Raw genomic sequence first — 20,933 nt, 5'->3', positions numbered from 1 at the left:
GTTGGCAGGTGTCACATCAACAGGAGCCTCCTTTCCTCCACAAAGTCCTCCCACTGGCAGCCACAGAATATGCCAGCTGTTGGGTGTCTCGCCTCTTAGAAACAGGTCAAGCCAACATTTGTTGCACATTTTAGAGGTGCAACAGGTTAGAGGACGATGGCAGAACCACCAAAGATACTGATTATCATTGTGTCTGCACATGATTGTGCTCTTTATGAGCACTTTGACTGCCTCATAAAACCATATTTTTACCACAGGAGCTGGTTATTACCCAAACATTTAACACTATAGGCAAGACCAACAACTACACCTAGCTGGTAGTCTTACCTATGTTGTTAAACATTTAGGCAATGGCTGGAAAGGAATCAGTTATCACGTTTGGGTAAACGGTAGAAATGTACTTTAGTAGACTGAGTGATGGCATGGGTTCAATGGCTGCTCCACAGAAAACGCCTTTGTGTTTTGGCATGAAGCATCTGTAGCAGCAACCGGGATCACACTCCTATTGTTTTAGAAACCTTTTTAAAAAAAGTCTTTGCTGTTCACAGTTTATTTGTTGACTTTTGTTTATGGATGTTTGTCCATGACATGTATTTATTTACTTGTTAGTCATTTTTGTCACCATATTGTTTTTTTAGTGTCAAACTGAGCCTGTGTTGATGAGCTCTGTTGATTGAGTCATGGTGCACTGGTTAATTGTTAATCAACAACCCCGGGTGCTTATCCAGTGGTCTAAATTGCCCCCTCATTTGTTTAGGTTAAAGGTTCCCAAAAGGGTCTTAGCGTTGAGATCGTTTTCTTCATTGGATTTTATCGGGGCTCAGATCAAATGGAAAAAGTCACCTAGTTGTATTGAGGTTATTGAAGGTAGAGTCCTCTGGCTAAAAGATTCTCATCCTTGTCTTAAAATTGAGCTTCTGGTCTGTAGCCAGACAATTCTGACTGAAGGCGCACACAATTCTTCCTCTACCACATTTATTCCTTCCCTGAAAACCAGAGCTGGCCAATTTTGTTTTGCACAAAAAATGTCTATCATACTGACAATAGTTCTTGCGCAATGAATGATGTCATAAATGTAATAAAAAAATAAATAAAAAAAGCAGTGTAATTATACGAGTGTGACGATGATAATGATGTATGTTCTTGTTGTGACAGACAACTCAACCAATGGTCCAATAAAATGTGAGTTTTCAGGATGTCCTCAAAACCAAAGCTGCTGTGACTCCTTGTTTAAAAACATCAAAAGCTTACAAAACCCAAGACAGCTGTCAAATAAAAAAAAAAAAGAGCACAGAGCACCCAACTCAGATTTTAATTTATTGACATGGCAAACTATCATACACAATATAATCTTTTATGACAGGAGAATCACAGCACATTAAAATTGTAAATTTCTTTTACAAAAATAATTTATTTTTGACAACAGTGTGCACTGGGGAACTGAAGTATAAATAAAACCCATACCCATATTAAATTCATTCACAGCTCATAGTGCAATCACAGTATATGACTGTATGCTTATTTCATCTTTTCATTACATTCAATGTAGTGGTTAAAAAAAATTACTTTAGTGTTGAGGAATTCACATTTGCATTCACTGTAAAACAATTATTTCTATTTACATTATTTTCTGGATCTCATGCAATAACCGCAAGGTATTTAATTTCTGTCTCAAATATAAAACATGCAAGAATGCATAAAGTTATATATCAATGTCCTGCATGTTTCCCCAGCTGGGTCCCACCTTGACTTTGGCCTTTAGCTTTACATACAGCTTTACTGCCGACTCCATCTCCCGCTTGACTATCTGAGCAACCTGACAGAGAGGGATAGACAGAAAAAGTGATGAATATATTCAGTCTTTTCCAAACAGTTGCCCTGTTTCCCCACTTCAGAATATGTAGGGAATACCCTGTGCATTGCTTTGTCTAAGTTTGACAGCTTAAAGGGAAAATTCATCCTAAACATTTTTTTTTTTTAAATCACTTTGTTATGCCTATGATCTTGCACAGCTCAATCAATTATTGCACACATTTGGTGTCGGCTTCATTGTTAATTGAGAAACTCACAGAATAACACCACACACTGTCATGGCTCTCTAGTTTTTAGCTTTAGGAGAGACTTATGTACTTAATTATGACTAACCTGTCTGTGGGCATAGAAATAACAAAAGGGGATTCTGTGTTGGGTGGATTTTCCCTTCGAGCATTCATCGGTTTCTCTAAAATCCTAATCAAGTCTTTCACATTGTACCTTTAAAGATCTAATCAACATTATACTATCAGTTCCAGGGAATACTTCTCACACCTGTATGAGGTCTTCCTCTGTGGTTTCGTAGATCAGCTCGTCGTGCAGCTGCAGGACAAAGTAGGCTCCTCTCAGATGAGATGTCCCGACCCTGCGGTGGCGACCGACTGTGTGGTGGACACCGTTAGACATAATCAGACATGAATGATGACGCGTGCGTTGAAATGATAAAAGCGGGTAACTGAATTCGGGACAGAAGGTGAAGCTCTGTGTGTTTCACCTGGGTGTGTGTGCTGGTGTGACAGTGGAGCTGTGGGGTAGGTTTGTCGTAGTCGTTTCTGGATGTTGACGGTGGCGAGTTTAACGATGTCTGCTGCCGAACCCTGTACAGTTGTGTTCACCGCCTGCCGCTCTGCCTGAGGGACACACACAGAAAAAACATGTTTTGACACCACACACACATTAGATATAAATTATGACAAGTGATGCTCAAGCACACTTACATGTGCTCTGGCGTGTGTGTTAGTGTTAGCGATGCCTGGCAGGTATCTCCTGCGGCCCAGCAGAGTCTGAACGTAGCCTTTCTTCACGCAGCTCTTCACCGTCTCTCTAAGGAAAGCATGGATCCCTGAAACACGAGACAGGACATGACTTGGATATTTCTGAGTGGCAAAATAGAAGTTAACCAATCTGGAATGAGCACTAATTCAATGGTTTCAAGTATTTCTGTTTCAAGTATTGTGGAAGCACTCATTTGGGAAGTTGATTTATTCCAAATTTTGAGATATCAAGAAAAATGTCAAATTTTACTGAACGGTTATCAACTATTATGAACTACTGTGCTTCTTGTGTAGTTGGGATTCTAGAGAATATGGAAACACTGCCACCACCACACACATGCACGCAAACAAACAGTAATATACCAGGGACCAGGAAGTAACGAGTAGGACAAATGAATAATAGATCAAACAGCAGTGTGCACCTCTGTATCTGGCCTTGAAGCTCTCTATGTAGCAGGCCGCGTCGTTCTCCTCTACCCCCATTTGCTCCCCCAAAGACTTGGCTCCCATCCCGTAAATAATGCCATAGCAAATCTGCACACACAAAGACACACGTCAAGTTAGCTGGGTACAGATCATGTAGAATAACTAGTTTTACCAATGAGAATGCATGCATGTCCATGTTATTGTCTCTTTCCTAGTTCTACCTGTTTTGCCTGTTGTCTGAGGCTGTCGCTCACAGTCTCTGTGTCGATGTTCTTCCACTCAGCGGCGATGCAGCGGAACACATCGGCTCCTCCATTCAGCACCTGCCGCACACACAAGTTTCACCATTTCTTTATTAGTTTATTGAGATGATGTCTTCACACTTAAGTCGAAATCATTTATATGAGGTTTCCTAGCCATTTATAGTGTGCTTGTCGAAGCCTCTGACCTGCAGGAGGCGCTGATCCTTGGAGAGGTGAGCCAACACTCTCAGCTCCAACTGGGAATAATCAGCTGCTAATATCATCCCACCTGCAGCACAGGGGAGGAGAGGGTCAGAGCAGGGGAAGACAAGGCTAATGTAGAACAGTTTGAGACAAACACACTTGCATGCATAAAGGTGAGTAACTAAATTAAGAACCTGAAAAAGGTATGAAGGCATGTCTCATGCTGACGGAGAAGGCCGGGCCTTTTTCTGGACTGCCGGCTGGACCTGCAGGCACCACAGAGCGCCGTCTCCTGCTGTGACAGAAGTACAAAGAATCAAAAGCATTATTACTAACTATCCCATTTTAGCTTTCCCAGTGATCAGGCTGCCTATCAATTCCACTGTCAGCTTGAAAAGCTGTCAACTCAGCTGTCAACAGAAAACTGATGGAATCAAATACATTCACACACACAGCAGCTTGCACATTGTGCACTGAGGAGGTTCTTTTGCACTGTATGGACCTATTGACTCTGTTTCTGGCCTTATTAATTGCCACTTGTATGTATAGTATATGATGTGCTGATTTTCTGTTTACTTTTTATTTTAAAACCCTGTCCAAAAACCAAATTTCCCTCACGGAACAGAAATATTTAAATTGAAGTGCAGTGAATTTGTATTTGTAGTGTTTGCATACATTTGCATATCTTCTATCCCTGTACAAATGAGTAAACAGAATATTATGAATATTACCATAGAGGCAGAAATTACACACACCACAAACAGTAAAGGGAATAAGGTGTATAGATGCCTCACTATTCAAGCTAATATCAGCACACTGCATATATTATCCTTCATATATTAACCTCTTTCATAATCAAAATATGATCCAGATTATTGTAAACAATATATAGTTTACTCAAAAACAGTCCAAACTGTCACGGGCCTGCAGGTTCCCATGTAACAAGAGTAAGCATGCTTTAATAAGCCAGGGTGAAACTACATTTACTTGAGTTGGTTCTCAAGCTGGAAAGTTTAACAACTGGAGTGAAACCTATGAGTGAGGAACCTAGAGTAAAACAGCCATTCTTATACATTCTATAACTGGGATAATTTCTAGTGAATTAAACAATAGTGAAACAAAGTTATGTTTCATTTTGTTGAGGACACCCTGGAACCCCCTCCAGGACCCCAGGGGTCAGGGTTGGAGCCATTCATGAATTGAATGGAGAATGCATGGTCAATTCCAATTCCATTCCTGGAGTTGGAATTGCACCCAGCTCTAAGGAAACAAAATTGTGATTCTAACCATTGGAATTGAATTGGAATGACAGGAAACAGAATTGAATTCCATTAAATTCCATGAGAGGTTGGCTTGCTAAATCGAACATTATGAATTAAATGAAAGACAAATCAAATACATTAAATCTTAATGTATGTATTACAATTACATGTTATGCATCAAACTACAATCAAACTACATACTTATGATCTCTGATATCTCAGATATGTGGTAAGAACCCCCCCCCCAAAAAAAAACAGAATTTCATTGAATCAAATTCAACTTCCTGAAATTCCAATTAAATTCCAATAATGTTTCCTTTAGGTTTTTCAAATTCCAATTCCAGTTCCTCAGTTGAATTGGAATGAATGAGTTCATTCATTCATTCATGAATTGACCCCAACCCTGTCCTCCTATGCGATCGGTTCCATCCAAAGAAGCGTTGACCTACCCCAGCTTGGTGGCAGTGTGGCGGCTATCTTGAGAAGGTGGACTCTCCCCCACCACTGTGGGCATGGAAATCTCAAAGTCTTTGGGGACGTTCTGGATGTTGGGCTCTGTGAAGCTCACTCTACCTGACAACAGAACGGTCTGGGTGACTGCATGCTTTACAGGTAAATAAAAAAATATGAGGCGTATGGCATAGTATGAAAATTGCAATGATATTTAGATGTCTCTCCATGCAGTAATGTCTGTGTGTGTGTGTGTGTGTGTGTGTTTGTGTGTGTGTGTTGGGTACCTGTGGCGGTGTGCGTCTGGGCGATGGGATGTATTCTGTCCATGGCCAGTGAGGGGTGGTGCTGCTTCTCTCTCTGCAGGGGGAACACCACTTTAGTCATGGCGTTGGTGATCCGCCTCCACTCCAGAATCACGCCTGGCAGTGGGTGCAGAGGGCGGAGCTTCTCCAGAACATCCTGATGACATCATTGCAATTCAGTTTAAACATGTTTCAGTGATTCATAATTTAGTGTAAACCTTCCACCTACTGCCTCGAGTCCAAGGCTACCCATCAGCCCTAATGGCATAACAACAATATAAATATAGCCGCAAGCGGCAATTTGAGGGTTCAAACCTTTTTTCACTTAACGGAAGGAAGCAGCTCAGTCGGCCAGAATTAAAGCCGCTAGCAGCAACGAGCGGGTGTCAGGCTTCACAAAGGTGAGCAAAGTCACTTCAGCTAGTTTAATTCTGTTTAAAGAAGGAGCGAGACCAATCACATACTTGTTTCATCATCACAAAGCCTGCAGCATTTCAATAATTGTGCACTCAAAGTTCCGCCATTCGTTCCCCCTCCATCGGATTTGAACGAAACTCAGTGTGTATGTTCAGGAGAGCGCAGGATGTCTCCAGTGAGTTTAATCAGGATTGCTCAAAGGCATCTTGAGTTATGAGCAAATATGTGATAGGCCACGCCCACTTGCACCGATCAATATGGCACTTCAGATTTTGGTTAAAATTTCACATTATGCAAATTGGCAAAAAATCCATCATGGCAGACTTTTATGGTCCAATAGGCTTTTTTGTAGAGCACATTGAGCTGGACTTGTGTGTCAAATTTCAAGTCAATCGGACTTACGGTGTGAGGGGCGTGGCCTTTCCAAAATTGCATTTTTGGGCCTTAATTACAGCGCCACCATCTGGCCGATTGGGCTCATATTTCTTGGGAAGCATTTGCACATCATTTCCAGTTACTGGGTTAAGTTTCATGGTTTTCGCTCATTCCAGCTCACGGCAATTTGAGCCACGGCAGAAGACAAATAATAATAAACCGGCACAAACTTAGAAGGGTTCTACCCCTTCGGGGTTTGAACCCTAATGATTTCACTGTAGTTCGTGGCAGGATCAAGAAATTTATGTATGATAATAAGCAGTTTCACCTTGGTAGTGCTGAACTGCTTTCCAAGCCGAATTTTTCCACCCCCTCTCCTGGTGTAGCCCAGGGTCTTCTTATTTTTCGGTCCACCCACATCACCATTTGGAGGCAGGTGGAGCTCCAAGAACAGCACCTACAGCATACACGCGCACACACATACACAGGTTTGTAGATCTGTGATATCTACACATATTCTCAGGTTACATATTCTCATCTCCTCCTAGCCCTTTAGAAGCGCTTGCTTTGCATTATTGTCCCTTCTATTTTTGCTTGAAAAGACATTCTGTGCAGTTGCACTTATTGTAAGTTGCTCTGAATAAGAGCGTCAGCTAAATGCCCAAATACTGTTATTTACTGGATTCCCACAGGCCTTGAAAGTTTGTGGATTTGAGAAAAATAAAATAAGGCCTTAAAAGCTTTTGAAAATGGATGTATGGGCTTGAAAGTTCTTGATTTTTTAATTCAAATATAGCACCCAAATTCATCAGTATGCCTCAGCTCTGTGGATCTACACCTCCCATCCTGAAGTCTGAGATCTGCAGTTTTAAAATTACGGATTTCATCAGGGTTTCTTGAATTCTTGAATTGACAATTGACAAAATTATGTCTAATTCTGACTAATTCATGTCTTACCCCAAAACATCCCAATTTTGAGTCCTTGAATTTCACCAAACAGGACCTTGAAAGTCATTGAAAAGTCCTTGAATTTGATGTGAGTGTGGGAACTCTGTATGTACTACTGCAGTCAGGGAGCTGGGAGAGAGAAGAGAGGTGTCAGACCTGTGCTATGTCGTCGATGCTGGTGAGGGAGAAGCCGTGTCCCGCCAGGTTGTAAGCCTGGGACTCCAAGGCCTTGAGTTTGGCTTGCATCACATGCTTCTGTCTCTCAGACTCTTCAACGCTGAATCCCATTCCATTCAACTCCAACAGAGCCAGACACATTTGGGAGGGCATCTCCGTGCGCCTGAATAAATCTGACACACGCACACGACAGTATTAAGATCAACACAGTTCCCGTCACTGCTGAAATAATGTATGCATGTCTGTGTTAGGATGCATCCTATACCGAGCATTCCATCTTTCTCCAGCAGGACAGTGAGATGGTTCATGGTGGCGTGAACTAGCACACTCTTGGTAGCCGCCCGAACACGGGGGCAGTGTGCGTGCGCATTCCCAAGTCCCTCCAGCAGAGGCAGTTCTTCAGGACAGTAGACCGTCACCATGTTGGCTACAGTCCTCTCCTCGCTGCCCGGGTCCACCAGCCAGCATGCCACCTATGGTACGCATTCAAAACACACAGGCACGTTGCTGCAGGACCGGACACAGAAAGAGGAGCCGGGTCTGTATATCTGCATGTCATTAATTATCTGTGCCCTCACCTTGGGGTCTTCACAGCTTCCCTCCAAGCTGATGCCACAGCTCAGTACAAGTGTCTTGTACACCTGAATGATGTCATAGGTGACAACCACGCCCCCTGTGTGACCAACCAATGGCCTGCTTAGACAGGCTTTCACCTGCCCCAGCCTCTCACTCACTGGCAAATCAGCATCCAGCGGAGGAGGGGCCAGACTGGAGCTCAAACCTGTGGGGTAACGGACAGGCTGAACGAAGGGAGCACTTTTGGGGTGTGTTTGTTTATGCTTGGCGTGTGTGTGTGTGTGTGTCCATACCTGCACTCTGCTCTTGTTGCAGTGATATGTAGTATGCATCTCTGGCTCCCCAGCAGACAGACAGTCCAATCAGCACCAGTCCGTCACCTCCCCTCACTGGAAAGCCATCAGCCCTGTGGGGCATCTGATGAGCTGCTGACACTGCACAGAAAACACATGAATGAGGAGACTGCATTCAGCATAAACCATGTTCATCCTGTTTGAGGTACAATAGTTATTTAACCTGTTACATCTTTGCAGTTAATAAGGCAAAACTCAAATGCAAAGAGAAAGATGGTGACCTATCTGCAGCATAATTAAACTTTATGATAGATGATGACAGACTAGGGGTTCATGTTCAGCATCAATTTTATCTCACATTTTATGGTAAGTTGATGCCACTTGAGCACATTTGTACATGTGTTATTTACCTCTCTTGTGTTTCTCTCCTATTCCTCCCTCAAGCTGCTGTGTGTGTTCCCTCCTCTCACAGGCCAGAGCCAAGGAGTACCGCTCTTTTGTTTTCCACTCATTTATGAAAGTGTGGAAGAGGCGCCGGTCACTTGCCACGTCTATGATGGAGAAGGCCCCAGAGTTGCTGGGACAGAGCGATGCATTCTGGGACAGCTGAAGGGTGAAGCCTTCATCGGCCGGGGGCGAGTCCAAATCAGAGCGAGGCTGCAGCTCGGGTGAGAGTGGAGGGGCGCGATCTCGGGGACGACCGGGGTTCGGGCCAGTGTGCAGCAGGGGTTTGGTTTGGGTGTGCGCGTGTGGAACAGAGTTTGGGTTTGCTGTGGAGTGTGACCCAGGCTCCGGTAGAGTCTTTGGTTCCTGTCCCAGCTGGCGTTTGTGCTTGAGATCTGATGCAGATTTAGGCTGCTCATCCTCAGAAATAGCCTCTGAGAGGTGAGCAGGTGTGAGATGATTACTGGGTTGTGGGCAGGATTTAGGACATTTTGGGGCTGCTGGTTGCCCTGGGAGGAGGGTCGAGAGAGTCGACTGGTTGCGCGGCTGGGCAGTGAGAGGCGACTGGACGGAGGAGGTGGTCAGTTTTACTCTGGGCGTGACAGGTGCCGTTTCCTGAGTCGGGGGAATAAGGTCACCGGCAGAGCCCGGCCTCTCCCCTGCTCTCTCTCGGCTGGTATCATCCTCAGTCTCTCGTCCTGAGGGGTGTTTCTCTTGGGAATCACCGGCAGCAGACTGCATATTCAGCCTTGCCCTCTTTCCGTCCACCTGCATCGAGGGCGGAGGAATTTCTGGAACATCCACTTTGTTTACAGCAGCAGTGTGTGCCCGAGCCCCTGTGAGGCCCGTCGTAACGTGTTGTGAGGGCTGGTCAGACATACTAGGCCAGCGGTCAAAGATGTCTTGCAGTCCAGGGCTGCAGTTAAGAGGGCTTTCGGATGCGTTTTGGACATTTGGATGTTTGAAAGCAGCATTATCAGACAAATCGTCTTTTTTTCTCCTCTCTTCCTTTCTTGCCTTCTCTGCCTCTTGCCCATTTTCACCCTCTTCATTTATCCTCACTGCTCTCTCGCCTCCTCTCTCTGTGCTTTTCCCTCCCTCCTCTAAGCTTACTGGTTTGTTGTTTGGTGCTTTAGTGTACTGTTTAACTTTGTTTGTATGGCCTTGATTATTGCTGGCTCTGTCCTTGTGCTGCTTTTGTGTAATGATGTGGTCGGGTTTTGATAGCTCTGCCTGAGGAGGCTTAAGTTGTGAATTTGATACTTGTTGCTCTCTCAGACCATGGCCTGTGTTGGGTTGCTGAGCTTCACCGTGGCTTGGATCTTGTTCTTTTTGTGTTCTCTCTGTGTGTCTGAGCAAGCTCCGCCTCTCCAAGAAGTGCTCACCCACCAATAGAGAGTCGCCCCATTCTGATAAGTTGAAGGAAGACTCGCCCCATTGGATAGCCTCCTGCTGTTCTGCCTCCTGGTTGGCTAGAAGCTCACTGCGCCGTCGCTCTTGGGTTGACGGAAGGTGGCAATTGTCTCCGATCTCCTGGCTAACCGATTCCTCTTCCTCTGATTGGTCAGAGTCCTGGTCTGGGCTCAGACCAGCCAGCAGAGAGCTGTCATACAGGCTATCAAACAGGAAGCTGCTGCTTCTGTTAAGACTCTCTGAAGCAGCCTGATTGGCACAGAGGGCCTCATCGTCATCACCTTCTTCCTCTTTATCTTTAACCATGTCACCACCACCACCGGGTCTAGGAGAGATCTGTGAAAACAAGATTACAGCCTTTGAATTTGAAGAATCAGAATATATGAATACATTCAATGATTGAAATCAATACACAATACGCTCTTTCTGCAATCTACAATCAACTACAAACTTTTGATTACTATTGTATGCAGCTACATTCTTTGAGCAAGGCATCATAAGCCATTCAGAAAACCATGTGTTCAGTTGTGTGTGTCACTTGGTCGCTCACCTGGTGGCTGGTGTCCAGGATAAGCTCCATCTGGCTGTCTGTGAGAGAAATATTGAATCTGGGACATGGGTTGTCGGGGGAGACGTGACCGTTTCTTCCCCCATGTGTGTTCTCCCCCAGCTCTACATCTGCTTCTTCCATTTCCTCCTCTCTTACCTGCTCCGTCTCCTCCCGCTCACCCGTACCCGCTTCACTCCCATCTCTGTGTTTGTACGTCTGCTGAGCAATGATTCTTTCTGTCTGAGTGTCCAATTCAAAGCTGTCACCAAAGCCTTCCTCTTCCTCTTTAGCATCTCCCTCAAACTCTTCGTCTCTCTCGTCTCTCTCGTCTCCTTCGTACAGCTCGGGGGATGAGAACTTATCTGCCTCGCGCCCCTCTATCCTCCTTCGCTTGGCCTCAGGAGAAAAAGAGGGAGCCGCGGCAGGAGATATGGGTTGAGATGTGTCTGCATTTTGGGGAGCAGGCAAGGTGGGAAGAGTTTCTCGCACAGGGACAGGAGCAGGAAAAGTAGCAGGGGCTGAGTTTTGGGCCAGGGCAACTACTGTGGGATTTAAAGAGTGCGATGTCTGCGCAGTCTCAACCTTTCCTGGCATGCTTTTGTCCGTTTGTATGGAGTGGAGCACTCTGCTGAGGGCTCTGGAGTGTTTCAGTCTAGCTGGCTGCACAGGTGACGCACCAGGCCCTCTGCTACCATCCCCTTTTAGTGTCCTTGTGGAAACGCAGTGCGGTTCCTCTGCCCGGGATGTTGGGGCTCTGAACCGAGGAGGAGGCATGGGGGAAGGGGATGGCTGAGGAAGTGGCGGGGGTTGAGGCAGGGGGCTGGATACTATTTCAGCTAATTCCTGTGTCAGGCTCCTTTCAGGAACAGAACGATTTGCCTCACGACCCTCTGGTCCGGCTGAGACTACCGCTTCACTTGTCTTCCCCCCTTTTTTGCTCTCCTCCCCTCCTTGTTCTAACCTCTGAAGCTTCTCTGTTCCTCTTTGCACATCCGGATTTTCTGTATCATTTTCCGTGACCATTTTTTGATTTCTCTCCTCTGTCAGCTTTGCTTCTGTCTCTCTCTCAGCCGGGCCTTCACTACCTGATCGTCTTCTTTCTGTCCCGCCGCTGTCTTCCTTTATTTGCTCCTCCACTTTCCTCTTTACTTTCCCTTCAAGCTCGCTCTTCCCTTGCTCTCTCTTGGCTTCTTCTTCCTGCCGCCCTTTCTCCCCTTTCCTTTCCCTCATTCCCCTGTCAGCCATTCCTCTATCACGTTTACTTTCTTCCTTAGTCTCCTCTCTATGCCTGTCAGTATCTCTACTCTTGCTTTTCTTGAACCCGTCTCCCTCTTGCTGGTTTCTGGAGTTGTGTCTCTGCTTTTCACGTGAGCCGTTAGGTGAGCTGGATGAGGTTTCCGAGCCAGAGTCTGCGTCAGGGATATCAGTGGTGGGGGCCCCAGGAGGGAGCGTCCCCGGGTCCCACTGAACTCCTAACTGGGCCAGGTCATCCTGCAGGAGGAGCCTTGCTTCAGACACTATCTCATTGGCTGCCTCCTGTTCCGTCAGGGCCCGCCCTCCGCTGACCCAGACGCAGCGCAGGCTCCGCCTCTCAGCTGCCTCCACCTCACTCTCATCCACGGCACGTTTGGAGCTGAGGAAGACAGACAGTACACCATTAGCTTCTTGTCCGCGGTCATGCTCAAGGCAGGTGTAATGCGGGGGGGGGGGGGGGCAGTGCTTAACAGTTGCACATTCGCAAGCCTGGGCTCTAGTGGGGCTTACCCTGGGCTTTTGCATGCTAATACTTCAGGCTTCTGGTTTGTTTCTACCTCCCTGACTTTTTCAAATCAAAGGTTTGGTGCATGTTTATAGGGGATGGGTGGGATTTGATATGGATGATCAGCTGATTAGTTGTGCATAAAGAAGTTTAAAAAATCCAAAACAGATGGCACCATCTGTGACTTTCCTCTTGATATACGTTTTATTCTAAGTGGGATAAAGGGCGGAGAGTTCAATTACAACTTCTTTTTTCATCAGAGGAAGCAATGTCTTGTTATTGTGCATAAGCTGATTGTGGAAACAAACCAAGACTTACGTTAGAGGCATTAACTGCTGTGCTATATGCTTCCCTCAGCTGCTGATTCGCAACAGCTATTCTCTTGATATGGGACATTCCTTGTTATCATTCTCCTAGTATGCCTCTCTCTCTCTTACAGACACACACACACACACACAGGCCTACCTCTTAAACGGAACAGCTTTCCTCAGGGCTTTCTCCACCTCAGACACAGTGGCCCTGGCTAGTTCGGCGACAGTGCAGAGGCCTTGTGCATAGAGCGCTCTGGCTCGCGTCGCGTTCAGCAGAGACACCCTGACCAGGTCCACCAGCTCCCTCTGGACTCCAAAGCTCAGCCTGGTCTGGTACTGGGACAGAAGCAGCTCCATGGCGTGCCAGCCCAGACGCTTACAGAACACTGTTACCATACCTAACGGATGGCAGAGAGAGTGTGTAACCCGAGGTCTGTGTGTCTGTTAGCTGCACAACTGTGTATGTGAATTGCAATCATTAAATCACCTCATAAAATGTACTTTTGTAGACTTGCTTTTGAGTAATGATCTTTTAGTAATTGTTCTTGACCTCCCTTTTTATGTGTTACTTTTTTTGTTCTTACTTTGGTTCCATTACTCTTTAATTTTACTATTATGTTATCTCCTTTTTGTATTTACATTACCTAATCCTAAGTAAAGCATTTTATAACTGAAAAACAGAAAAAATATTATTGTTATTATGGCTGACACAGGTTCAAACCCAGATAAACTTTTTGAGTCATGTTTGACTTGGAACATCACATGGAACACACACACACACACACACACACACACACACACACAGACACAAACTGACCAACATAAACACTCTCAAACTAACACTCCTATTCAAATTGACACTTACACAATCAGAACTCATATTTACACACACTCAAAATCACACACATAATTAGGGGAAATTAAGAATACTGGTGCACATATGCAGGTACTCATTTGTGCATATTTGTGATAGATACAGTATAGAGATAGGCTATATACAGCTCAAGATAGGAATGTCTGCCTATGTATACAGCATTACAGTGTAGCCTGCCAACTTGGTTTTGCCGTACTCTTGTTGAACAGTAAACAATCTAAACAGTTCAGAAGTAGGCCACAGGTTTTTTTTCCCCAGAGTTGCAAAGCACTGCAGATTAAGCAAATTCAAACTCTCTAGAGTGCAATGTGCCATGTGCTGTCTTGGCCAAGGACACCCTGATGTGCTCTGTGCACCCACATTCACACCCAAGCACTCTCGAGCATGTACCTGCGTATGTAGAAGCGGACTGCTGAAGAGACTGTAACTGCCCACGACTGCAGTTGTATTTGGATGCTACCGTTCCTAAAGGCACCTCATTCACCAGGTCCTGCAGTACAAGAGTGGTGAAGAACCTGTGAAGAGATAATGAAGAGGAGATGTGAAGGGCAAAAAGGTACCATCTGATCGAAATAACTATTTATCAGTTGTTTCACTTCTAAGACAAGAGAGGTTCATTTTTGGGTCTTTCTTTCCTGAATCACCTCTTGTCTCAGGCATTTATTTAGGCACAATTGTCTATATAGTATAGTGCAGTGATTCTCAACCTTTTTCATATCAAGGACCCCAAATTCAGTCCCCATTAGAGCCACAGACCCCTATTTGATGAGATTTTGTCTCTTGGACCCAAATCTATTTTTATTGTCAGATATGATTTTGTCCAGAACTCCATGACTGTCCGTATTGTAGGTAGAGAGATAACAGAGAAACTATCGATCAGAACAGTCATTCTTCTACATTCTCCAACTGTGTTAACTTCTTGTAAATTAAATAATGCTGAAGTTTAACAATTCATCAGTTTGCTGGGGACCCCCTGAAACCCCCTCAAGGACCCCTGGTGGTCCCCGAACCCCACGTTATGGAATTGAAATTATGGAAATTGAAATATGGAATTAGGACATATATATATATTTTTTTATAACAATAATAGATGGATTACAATTATAATACACATTTTGCATTACTTAATGACTCAATGATAGAAAGCTGCATGTAATGGACTATGAGCCAATACTATGTTTTATAAATGTATAGTGTGTGTGATTTATATAAATATGTGCAGTACCGTTTATGAACAGCCATCTGTCTACGCTGCTTTTCAGTCTTGGCGACAAGTTTGCCGCTGACGGACCGTGCGAGAAATCCTTCCTGGACGCCCACCAGCTCTGCTACTCTCTTCATAGATGATGAGAGCTGCTCCGACAGACAGAAGAACTGGTACCAATCTATGGTGGTCCACTCCGCGTACACTGGGGTGATCTGTGGAGTTGGGACACAACACTGAGTATACTTGTATACTTGTATTACTACGCTTGTGAGGGCTGGTGAAGTGAGGACGCTTTGGTTGCTCCTCACTTTGAAAAGGGGCCATTTAAGTTTAGGGTTAGAATTACAATTTAGTTGAGGTTAGGGGATGTCAACAAAAACTCTTCACACATATAGTAATACAAGATACAGTATGTGTGTGTATACCAGATAGAGAGTGTGCAAGTCGTTTTCCAGTACAAAGCCCTTCATGGCCCGCTGGAGATCTGCGAATATTCCCAGAGCCTCAGGAGGGGAGAGGGAGGAGGAGAGGGTGGCAGCTCCAAGATGGGTAGGACAGTACCGCTCCTCTGGATATGAGACAGGAGGGGATATACAATGCTTACTGTAATGGCAAAGTGGTTTAAAGTTTAATCTTTTGGATCTAAACTGCATATATTTGTATTTTTGATAAAAAGACGTAGCCTATTCTCAGGCAAAACTAGAGAAAAAAATGAATGATTATGGACATTTTGCCTGTATCGTTTTGTCTTACATTGTTTTCGCTTTCTTTCATATAAGGAATGACTGCGGAAGATATAAGATAAGAAACACAAGCGGCAGTACCTTGTCCGTCTTTCTGGATACTGATGAATTCATTCTCCATCAACCATTCAACACAGGCCTCGATGGCCCCCTTGTTGGTCTCTGCATCTGACCCCGTCTTCACACCACCCTTAGATGGGCTGTGGTCACATTTCATGCTGGCGGCCAACAGTGTGCACGAAGCATACAACCTCACATCCTGTGGCGTGCTGGCTACGCCTCCAACAATGATCTGTGTATTAGGGATGTGAAATGGAAGAAAACACATGTTGAGTTCATAGGACGGCAACTGGTTTAGCCACTCTGAGGTAAACTAACCTGACCACAAATCAATGACCGCAAAAGTGTGAGAAAGATGCTCTTCATGGAGGCATTAGTCATAGTCTTCTCACAGTCTTATATGTCATTTCCCTGGGTGCCAGTTAGGTTAGTGTGTATAACTAGAGGTCAAAGGTAAACGTCTATCATACCTCCAAGATGGCTCGCAGCATGCTAGTGGTGACGCCGCCTTCTCTCTCCCTTTTCACCAGGCAGCTGCTGATTGGCTGAAGAGCACCCTGAAGGAGACTAATACCTTTCTGACGCTCTGCCTCTTTACACACCAGCACACTTTCCCCTGACAGAGGAAGAACACAAACAAATGTGAGACAAAAGGACAGAGTGTGGATTTTTAAACTCACCCTTCAATAAATATGTGCTCAATGCATTAGAACAGAACAGAATAATTCCTGACTCCTGAATAACTGCCAACTCTCTCCTGACTTCTCCCTTCGCCATTCCCTCTCCTCCCTCCTTGCCTGTAGTGTCCACTCCCTTTCTTCCTGCTCGTCCAGACATCTGTTTGTACGTGAGCGGGTCCAGCAGGTGTCCATTGAACGTAGGGGTTCGAATGATGACCCTGCGGGCCGGGAGGTTAACCCCCGAGGAGAGGGTGGAGGTGGCAGCCAGCACCCTGACCATGCCCTGACGGAAAGCACCCTCCAACACATCGCGCTCGTCAAATGTCAGGCCTAGAGAGACGACACGAGAGAGACAAGCTTCACCCGGAGAGCACACTGGACTAAAAAGCCGTACCGTTCAGCACTCAGGCTGTTGTGATTAAAGGATTGTATGGGTGTGTTCACCAGCGTGATGGAAGGCCACCCCCCATGGCACCGTGCGCTGCAGGATGGGGTCCAGCCCGGCTGGGGTGCGTCTCAACTGGGCTATCACATCCACTAGTCCCTCCTGATCCAGACACACTGCCCGGGGCTCCGCTTCACCCTGACGTTCTAAAAGGATGAGACCAGAATCAGGACTTAACGAATAACTCCTGTTACTTTTTCATGTTATACAAGAATCAATTGAAACTGGCATGCATGGTTTGGTTCTCTGGTAATAGCCACACGTACAGTATATCAGAAAAATGTAGTCACTGCTAAAAGAATAATATGCTTAATGAATAGAAATTAGAAGGGCAACTGTAACAGCTTTCATATTTTGGTCAAAATCCTTCCCATGTTGTATAATTGAAAATGTTGATATTGTTTTGGTGGCAATTACCAGACAAGATTACATTATATTAGCAATGCAATCTGGTTCCAAAATGATTCTCAGGCCAAAGAACCATTCTAATATCTCATGACAAATTCCCTACAGTTAATAAGCTACAAGTTTACTTATAATTCACTCTGGGAAATGTGCTAATAGTAACCGATTTTAAGATAATATTTGTAATCAAGTACCAGTGTGTCTGAGGTTGTAGAATTCTCTAGCGATGCCATCTGCTAGTTTCTCACACCAGTTCTTTGAGGGGCAGAACAGCAGCACAGAGTGGCCGTCTCTCACCGTCTCATAACACAAGCTCACGATGTGGTCATCATCTCCCTTTATGTAAGTGCACACACACACACACACACACAGCACATGATTACATATCACTCGTGATGACACAGTACATATCACTCATGATATATTAAAGCATTAGATAATCTCTGGACAATACCCATCACCTCAATTACCTTAACATGGAGCGCAGGAGTGAACTTCCGAACCAGGGAGAGGCTGTTGTCGTAGATGTTGCTGCCCACCTTGAGATGCTCCTGCAGGGGTACAGGTCTGTAGTCTGTCTGGTAGAGCTCTGCGCCCAGCCAGCCAGCCAGGAGGGAGAGGTTAGGCAAGGTGGCGCTCATGCCTATTATCTGCACACCATCGGAAAGGGACCTGTGTGAAGAGACACAGAAAACACACATGCAGCAGCAGAATAAGACTTTTGAACGCTGCATGTCAGTACGCTCTGTGACACACAGACAAAAGGTAGACGGACAAACCGACCCTGTGGTGTTCTGCTTCTGGGCGATGTAGCGGATTTTGGTCAAGAGCAGTTCCAGGAGGTATCCTCTTCCAGAATCACCAACCATATGCAGCTCATCCACCACCACCATACCTATGTACGCAAAATGATTACACACAGTGAGATGCTATGCTGCACACAACCAAAATGTGTAAATGTGTTGATAAAAACATTGTGCATTACCTAGTAGGCCCACACTGTCTTCTTCAATGAGTCTGTTAATGAGAGAGTTGGCTTTTTCTATTGTGCACACAGCCACATCCAGAGCAGTGAACCCTCCTGCGGCCGAGGTGCTGCCCATATATCCCTCCACGCGAACTCCTGCCTCTTCAAATACACTCTGCAGGGACAGTGATACAAGTCAGTCACATACAGGTATACACACACAGATAGACACAGAGTCCATCCATCCATCCGTCCATCTCTTCCTCACCTGAAGGTAGTGCATCTTCTCCTTGGCCACAGAGACAAATGGCAGAATGAAGAGAGCTTTTCTTTTGGTCTCCAACACGCGCTTCAACATCAGTAGCTCTGACACCAGGGTTTTCCCCGCACTAGTGGGGGCTGACGGAGGAATAAAACAGTGAAAGTGAGATAACTGTGACTTTAGGGTCCAAAGTTATTATAGAGTCACCCTTGAATCGTTCCAGTTCCTTACCAGAGTAGACCAGGTTACGGCCCTGCAGCACCTGTCCGACAGTGAGGCACTGGGCCTGCCATTCAAACATATGCGACACTCCATGTTTCTGGTAGCGCTCCAGGACAGGCTTAGGTAAACCCCAGCTGGATAACAACAGCTTTTCAGCTTGCTCCACAGGGGCACACATGGCAACGCCTACAGTGGAGCACACATACAGGACTCCATTTGTATACTGGAAACGCATTATAATGTCAAGTGTAATGTATTTCAGCTAAATCACACATAGCCAGGCGTAAAGAGGACCAAAGATACACACAGAAATACAAATAAAGGCAGAAACAACAGAAGGTTATCTGATGTATCTCCTCTTCACGTACAGACACAAAACACATCGGCCTTACCTGGCTGAGGTAAAGAGTCACTGATAGAGCTGAGCTCTAAGCCGGTGGGGACTGTGAGCACAGAGACCGACTGATTCTGTAATGACCGCTGGAGTTCAGCCTTCTTCCTCGCCGCTGCCAGCTTGGTGGGGCTGAACAGGATGTAGTTACTGGAGACATTCAGAGGCGAATCAGCGCTCACATTCGGTCCGCCTTTGTCTTTGCTCTTTTCTCCAGACTTGGGCTTCTGTCTGTTGAAACGCAAAGATGTGTCAGCAGCGGAAAAGTACTGCGACAGACCACCAGAACAAAAAAAAAAACTGGAGGATAGTGTGTAAGCAAAGTCTCACCCGCAGATGGAGATGTCTGCTCGCTGACTGGTCCGTATTTCATGATGGGACATCTCGTTGATGCAGGCAGGAACCGGCGCTGACTGGCGGCTCTCTGGGCCCCTCTGAGCGTGCTCCGCTTCCTCCGAGTCCTCGCTGAAGAGAAGCCTCTGGGCGAGGTCTTTGCAGCCCAAGGCTCTCCACCCCAGTCTCTCACCATCACCACTTCGCCCACATACTCTCCTCTTATTGTCTGGAACTGGTGCAGCAGACTGTAAAGAGGCAGAAGTAGCTAGTGGAGCTGCTGCTTCCCCTGCGTCTCTGTTGGCTGGTGTTGGAGGACCTTTGTGGGCTGCAGGCTTCACTGGGTCCAGAGCATCCAGTGCCTGCAGCATCTCCTCATCCAGAGCCAAGGAGGACTCTCCCAGAGGAAATAACGACCCTCTGCCCTAAACCCAGAAAACACAATCAAAGAAACGTCACTTGTAATCCACGAGTGAGAGAGAGACAAAGAGAGAGAGTGAGAGACAGACTTTCTCCCCAGCTGTCAAACTCACCATGTTGGGGACTTTGTGGTTCTCAGAGTCTGATCGGTTTGTTTTGTCTGACAGATAACGGGTCTTCTGCAACAGGTTAGAGTTTCTTCCTGGTAATGGTTCATCGGGGTCTTGAAAGCTGTGCTCAGAAAAAAAAATATATAATGTCAGGTAAAACTGATGTTCATGCATGACATTGTTGAAAGGATTGAAAGATGCCTCTAGCAACAGGACGAATCTGATTGCAATCCTTCTGAATCAGCTGGCAATATGAATCAATACAGTGCTTTAATAAAGTCTGACCTCTTTTTCTTGATGATCTGGTGCTGCCCCATGTAGCATTTCTTTTTTGGTGGAGGACCCGAGGTGCTCATACTTAAAGACTTGTGCTACTGACTTTGACGAACGCGTGACAAGTTTGATATTAACTAACATGACATCAGTTTGACCGTTAACGCGTGTTTATAAAACTATAGGCAATGTTTATTATGAGTAAGAAAACAAATAAGCGAAAAGAAGCGCCGCCGTAGTGGAAATATTTTGGTACCTAAACGTAAACAACTTCTTGTTGAGCAGAACGTCGGAAATCAAAAAGACCGCTCCGCCAGCCCAAGGAGGTTCTATCAGCCCCGCCCCGGTGTTTCACAAAAACAGTCCGATCCATGGAACAAACGCTCAAATACGATGGTTCCTATAAAACCAGTCAATATCGTTGAAGAGTTATAAAAGACTTATTATTATTATCATTATTATTGTGATTGTCATTATCATTATACAGGTCTTTTTCTACATCAATGTGGATTTCAATCATTACCCGCTACTCCACTGTCTCAATTAACCCAGGTGCTGCAGCAGTTAGAAAACAATTCGTTA

The 20,933-nt window shown here is 45.4% G+C and overlaps 1 protein-coding gene across 1 annotated transcript; it reads right to left on the bottom strand.

Moving 5' to 3' along the window:
* Positions 1-1,463: 1,463 nt before the first annotated feature.
* Positions 1,464-20,434, bottom strand: polq (polymerase (DNA directed), theta). The gene is made up of 37 exons (XM_071529645.1): positions 20,364-20,434; positions 20,082-20,199; positions 19,546-19,973; positions 19,217-19,446; positions 18,834-19,010; positions 18,609-18,739; positions 18,359-18,515; positions 18,157-18,268; positions 17,844-18,045; positions 17,568-17,709; positions 16,968-17,114; positions 16,641-16,853; positions 16,314-16,459; positions 15,865-16,075; positions 15,466-15,608; positions 15,059-15,252; positions 14,224-14,348; positions 13,114-13,357; positions 11,567-12,522; positions 10,890-11,524; positions 10,190-10,675; positions 8,893-9,694; positions 8,483-8,623; positions 8,192-8,394; positions 7,879-8,086; positions 7,593-7,786; positions 6,817-6,945; positions 5,679-5,853; positions 5,391-5,514; positions 3,874-3,974; positions 3,682-3,764; positions 3,455-3,556; positions 3,230-3,341; positions 2,751-2,875; positions 2,528-2,663; positions 2,308-2,414; positions 1,464-1,816 (listed from the first exon to the last, which is right to left on the bottom strand). The coding sequence occupies exons 1-37, from the start codon at positions 20,432-20,434 to the stop codon at positions 1,703-1,705; spliced, it is 8,124 nt and encodes a 2,707-aa protein (XP_071385746.1). The 3' UTR covers positions 1,464-1,702.
* Between the last annotated feature and the right edge of the window lie 499 nt (positions 20,435-20,933).

The sequence above is a fragment of the Centroberyx affinis genome, unplaced genomic scaffold (genome assembly GCF_046629955.1).
Source record: "Centroberyx affinis isolate AG114_WGS23_722 - 3 ecotype Tasmania unplaced genomic scaffold, CSIRO-AGI_Caff_v1 ptg001823l_1, whole genome shotgun sequence".
Classification (NCBI taxonomy): domain Eukaryota; kingdom Metazoa; phylum Chordata; class Actinopteri; order Beryciformes; family Berycidae; genus Centroberyx; species Centroberyx affinis.
Note: the sequence above shows the minus strand (reverse complement) of the source record. Positions and strands in the feature narration are given on the sequence as shown.

Excerpts from the sequence above, each read along its gene's own strand:
- polq (XM_071529645.1), bottom strand. The coding sequence starts at position 20,434 with ATGAGCACCTCGGGTCCTCCACCAAAAAAGAAATGCTACATGGGGCAG. Across the intron at positions 19,011-19,216 it reads TGACTCTTTACCTCAGCCAG|GCGTTGCCATGTGTGCCCCT; the intron begins GTAAGGCCGATG and ends GCTCCACTGTAG. Across the intron at positions 3,342-3,454 it reads TCAGACAACAGGCAAAACAG|ATTTGCTATGGCATTATTTA; the intron begins GTAGAACTAGGA and ends TTGTGTGTGCAG.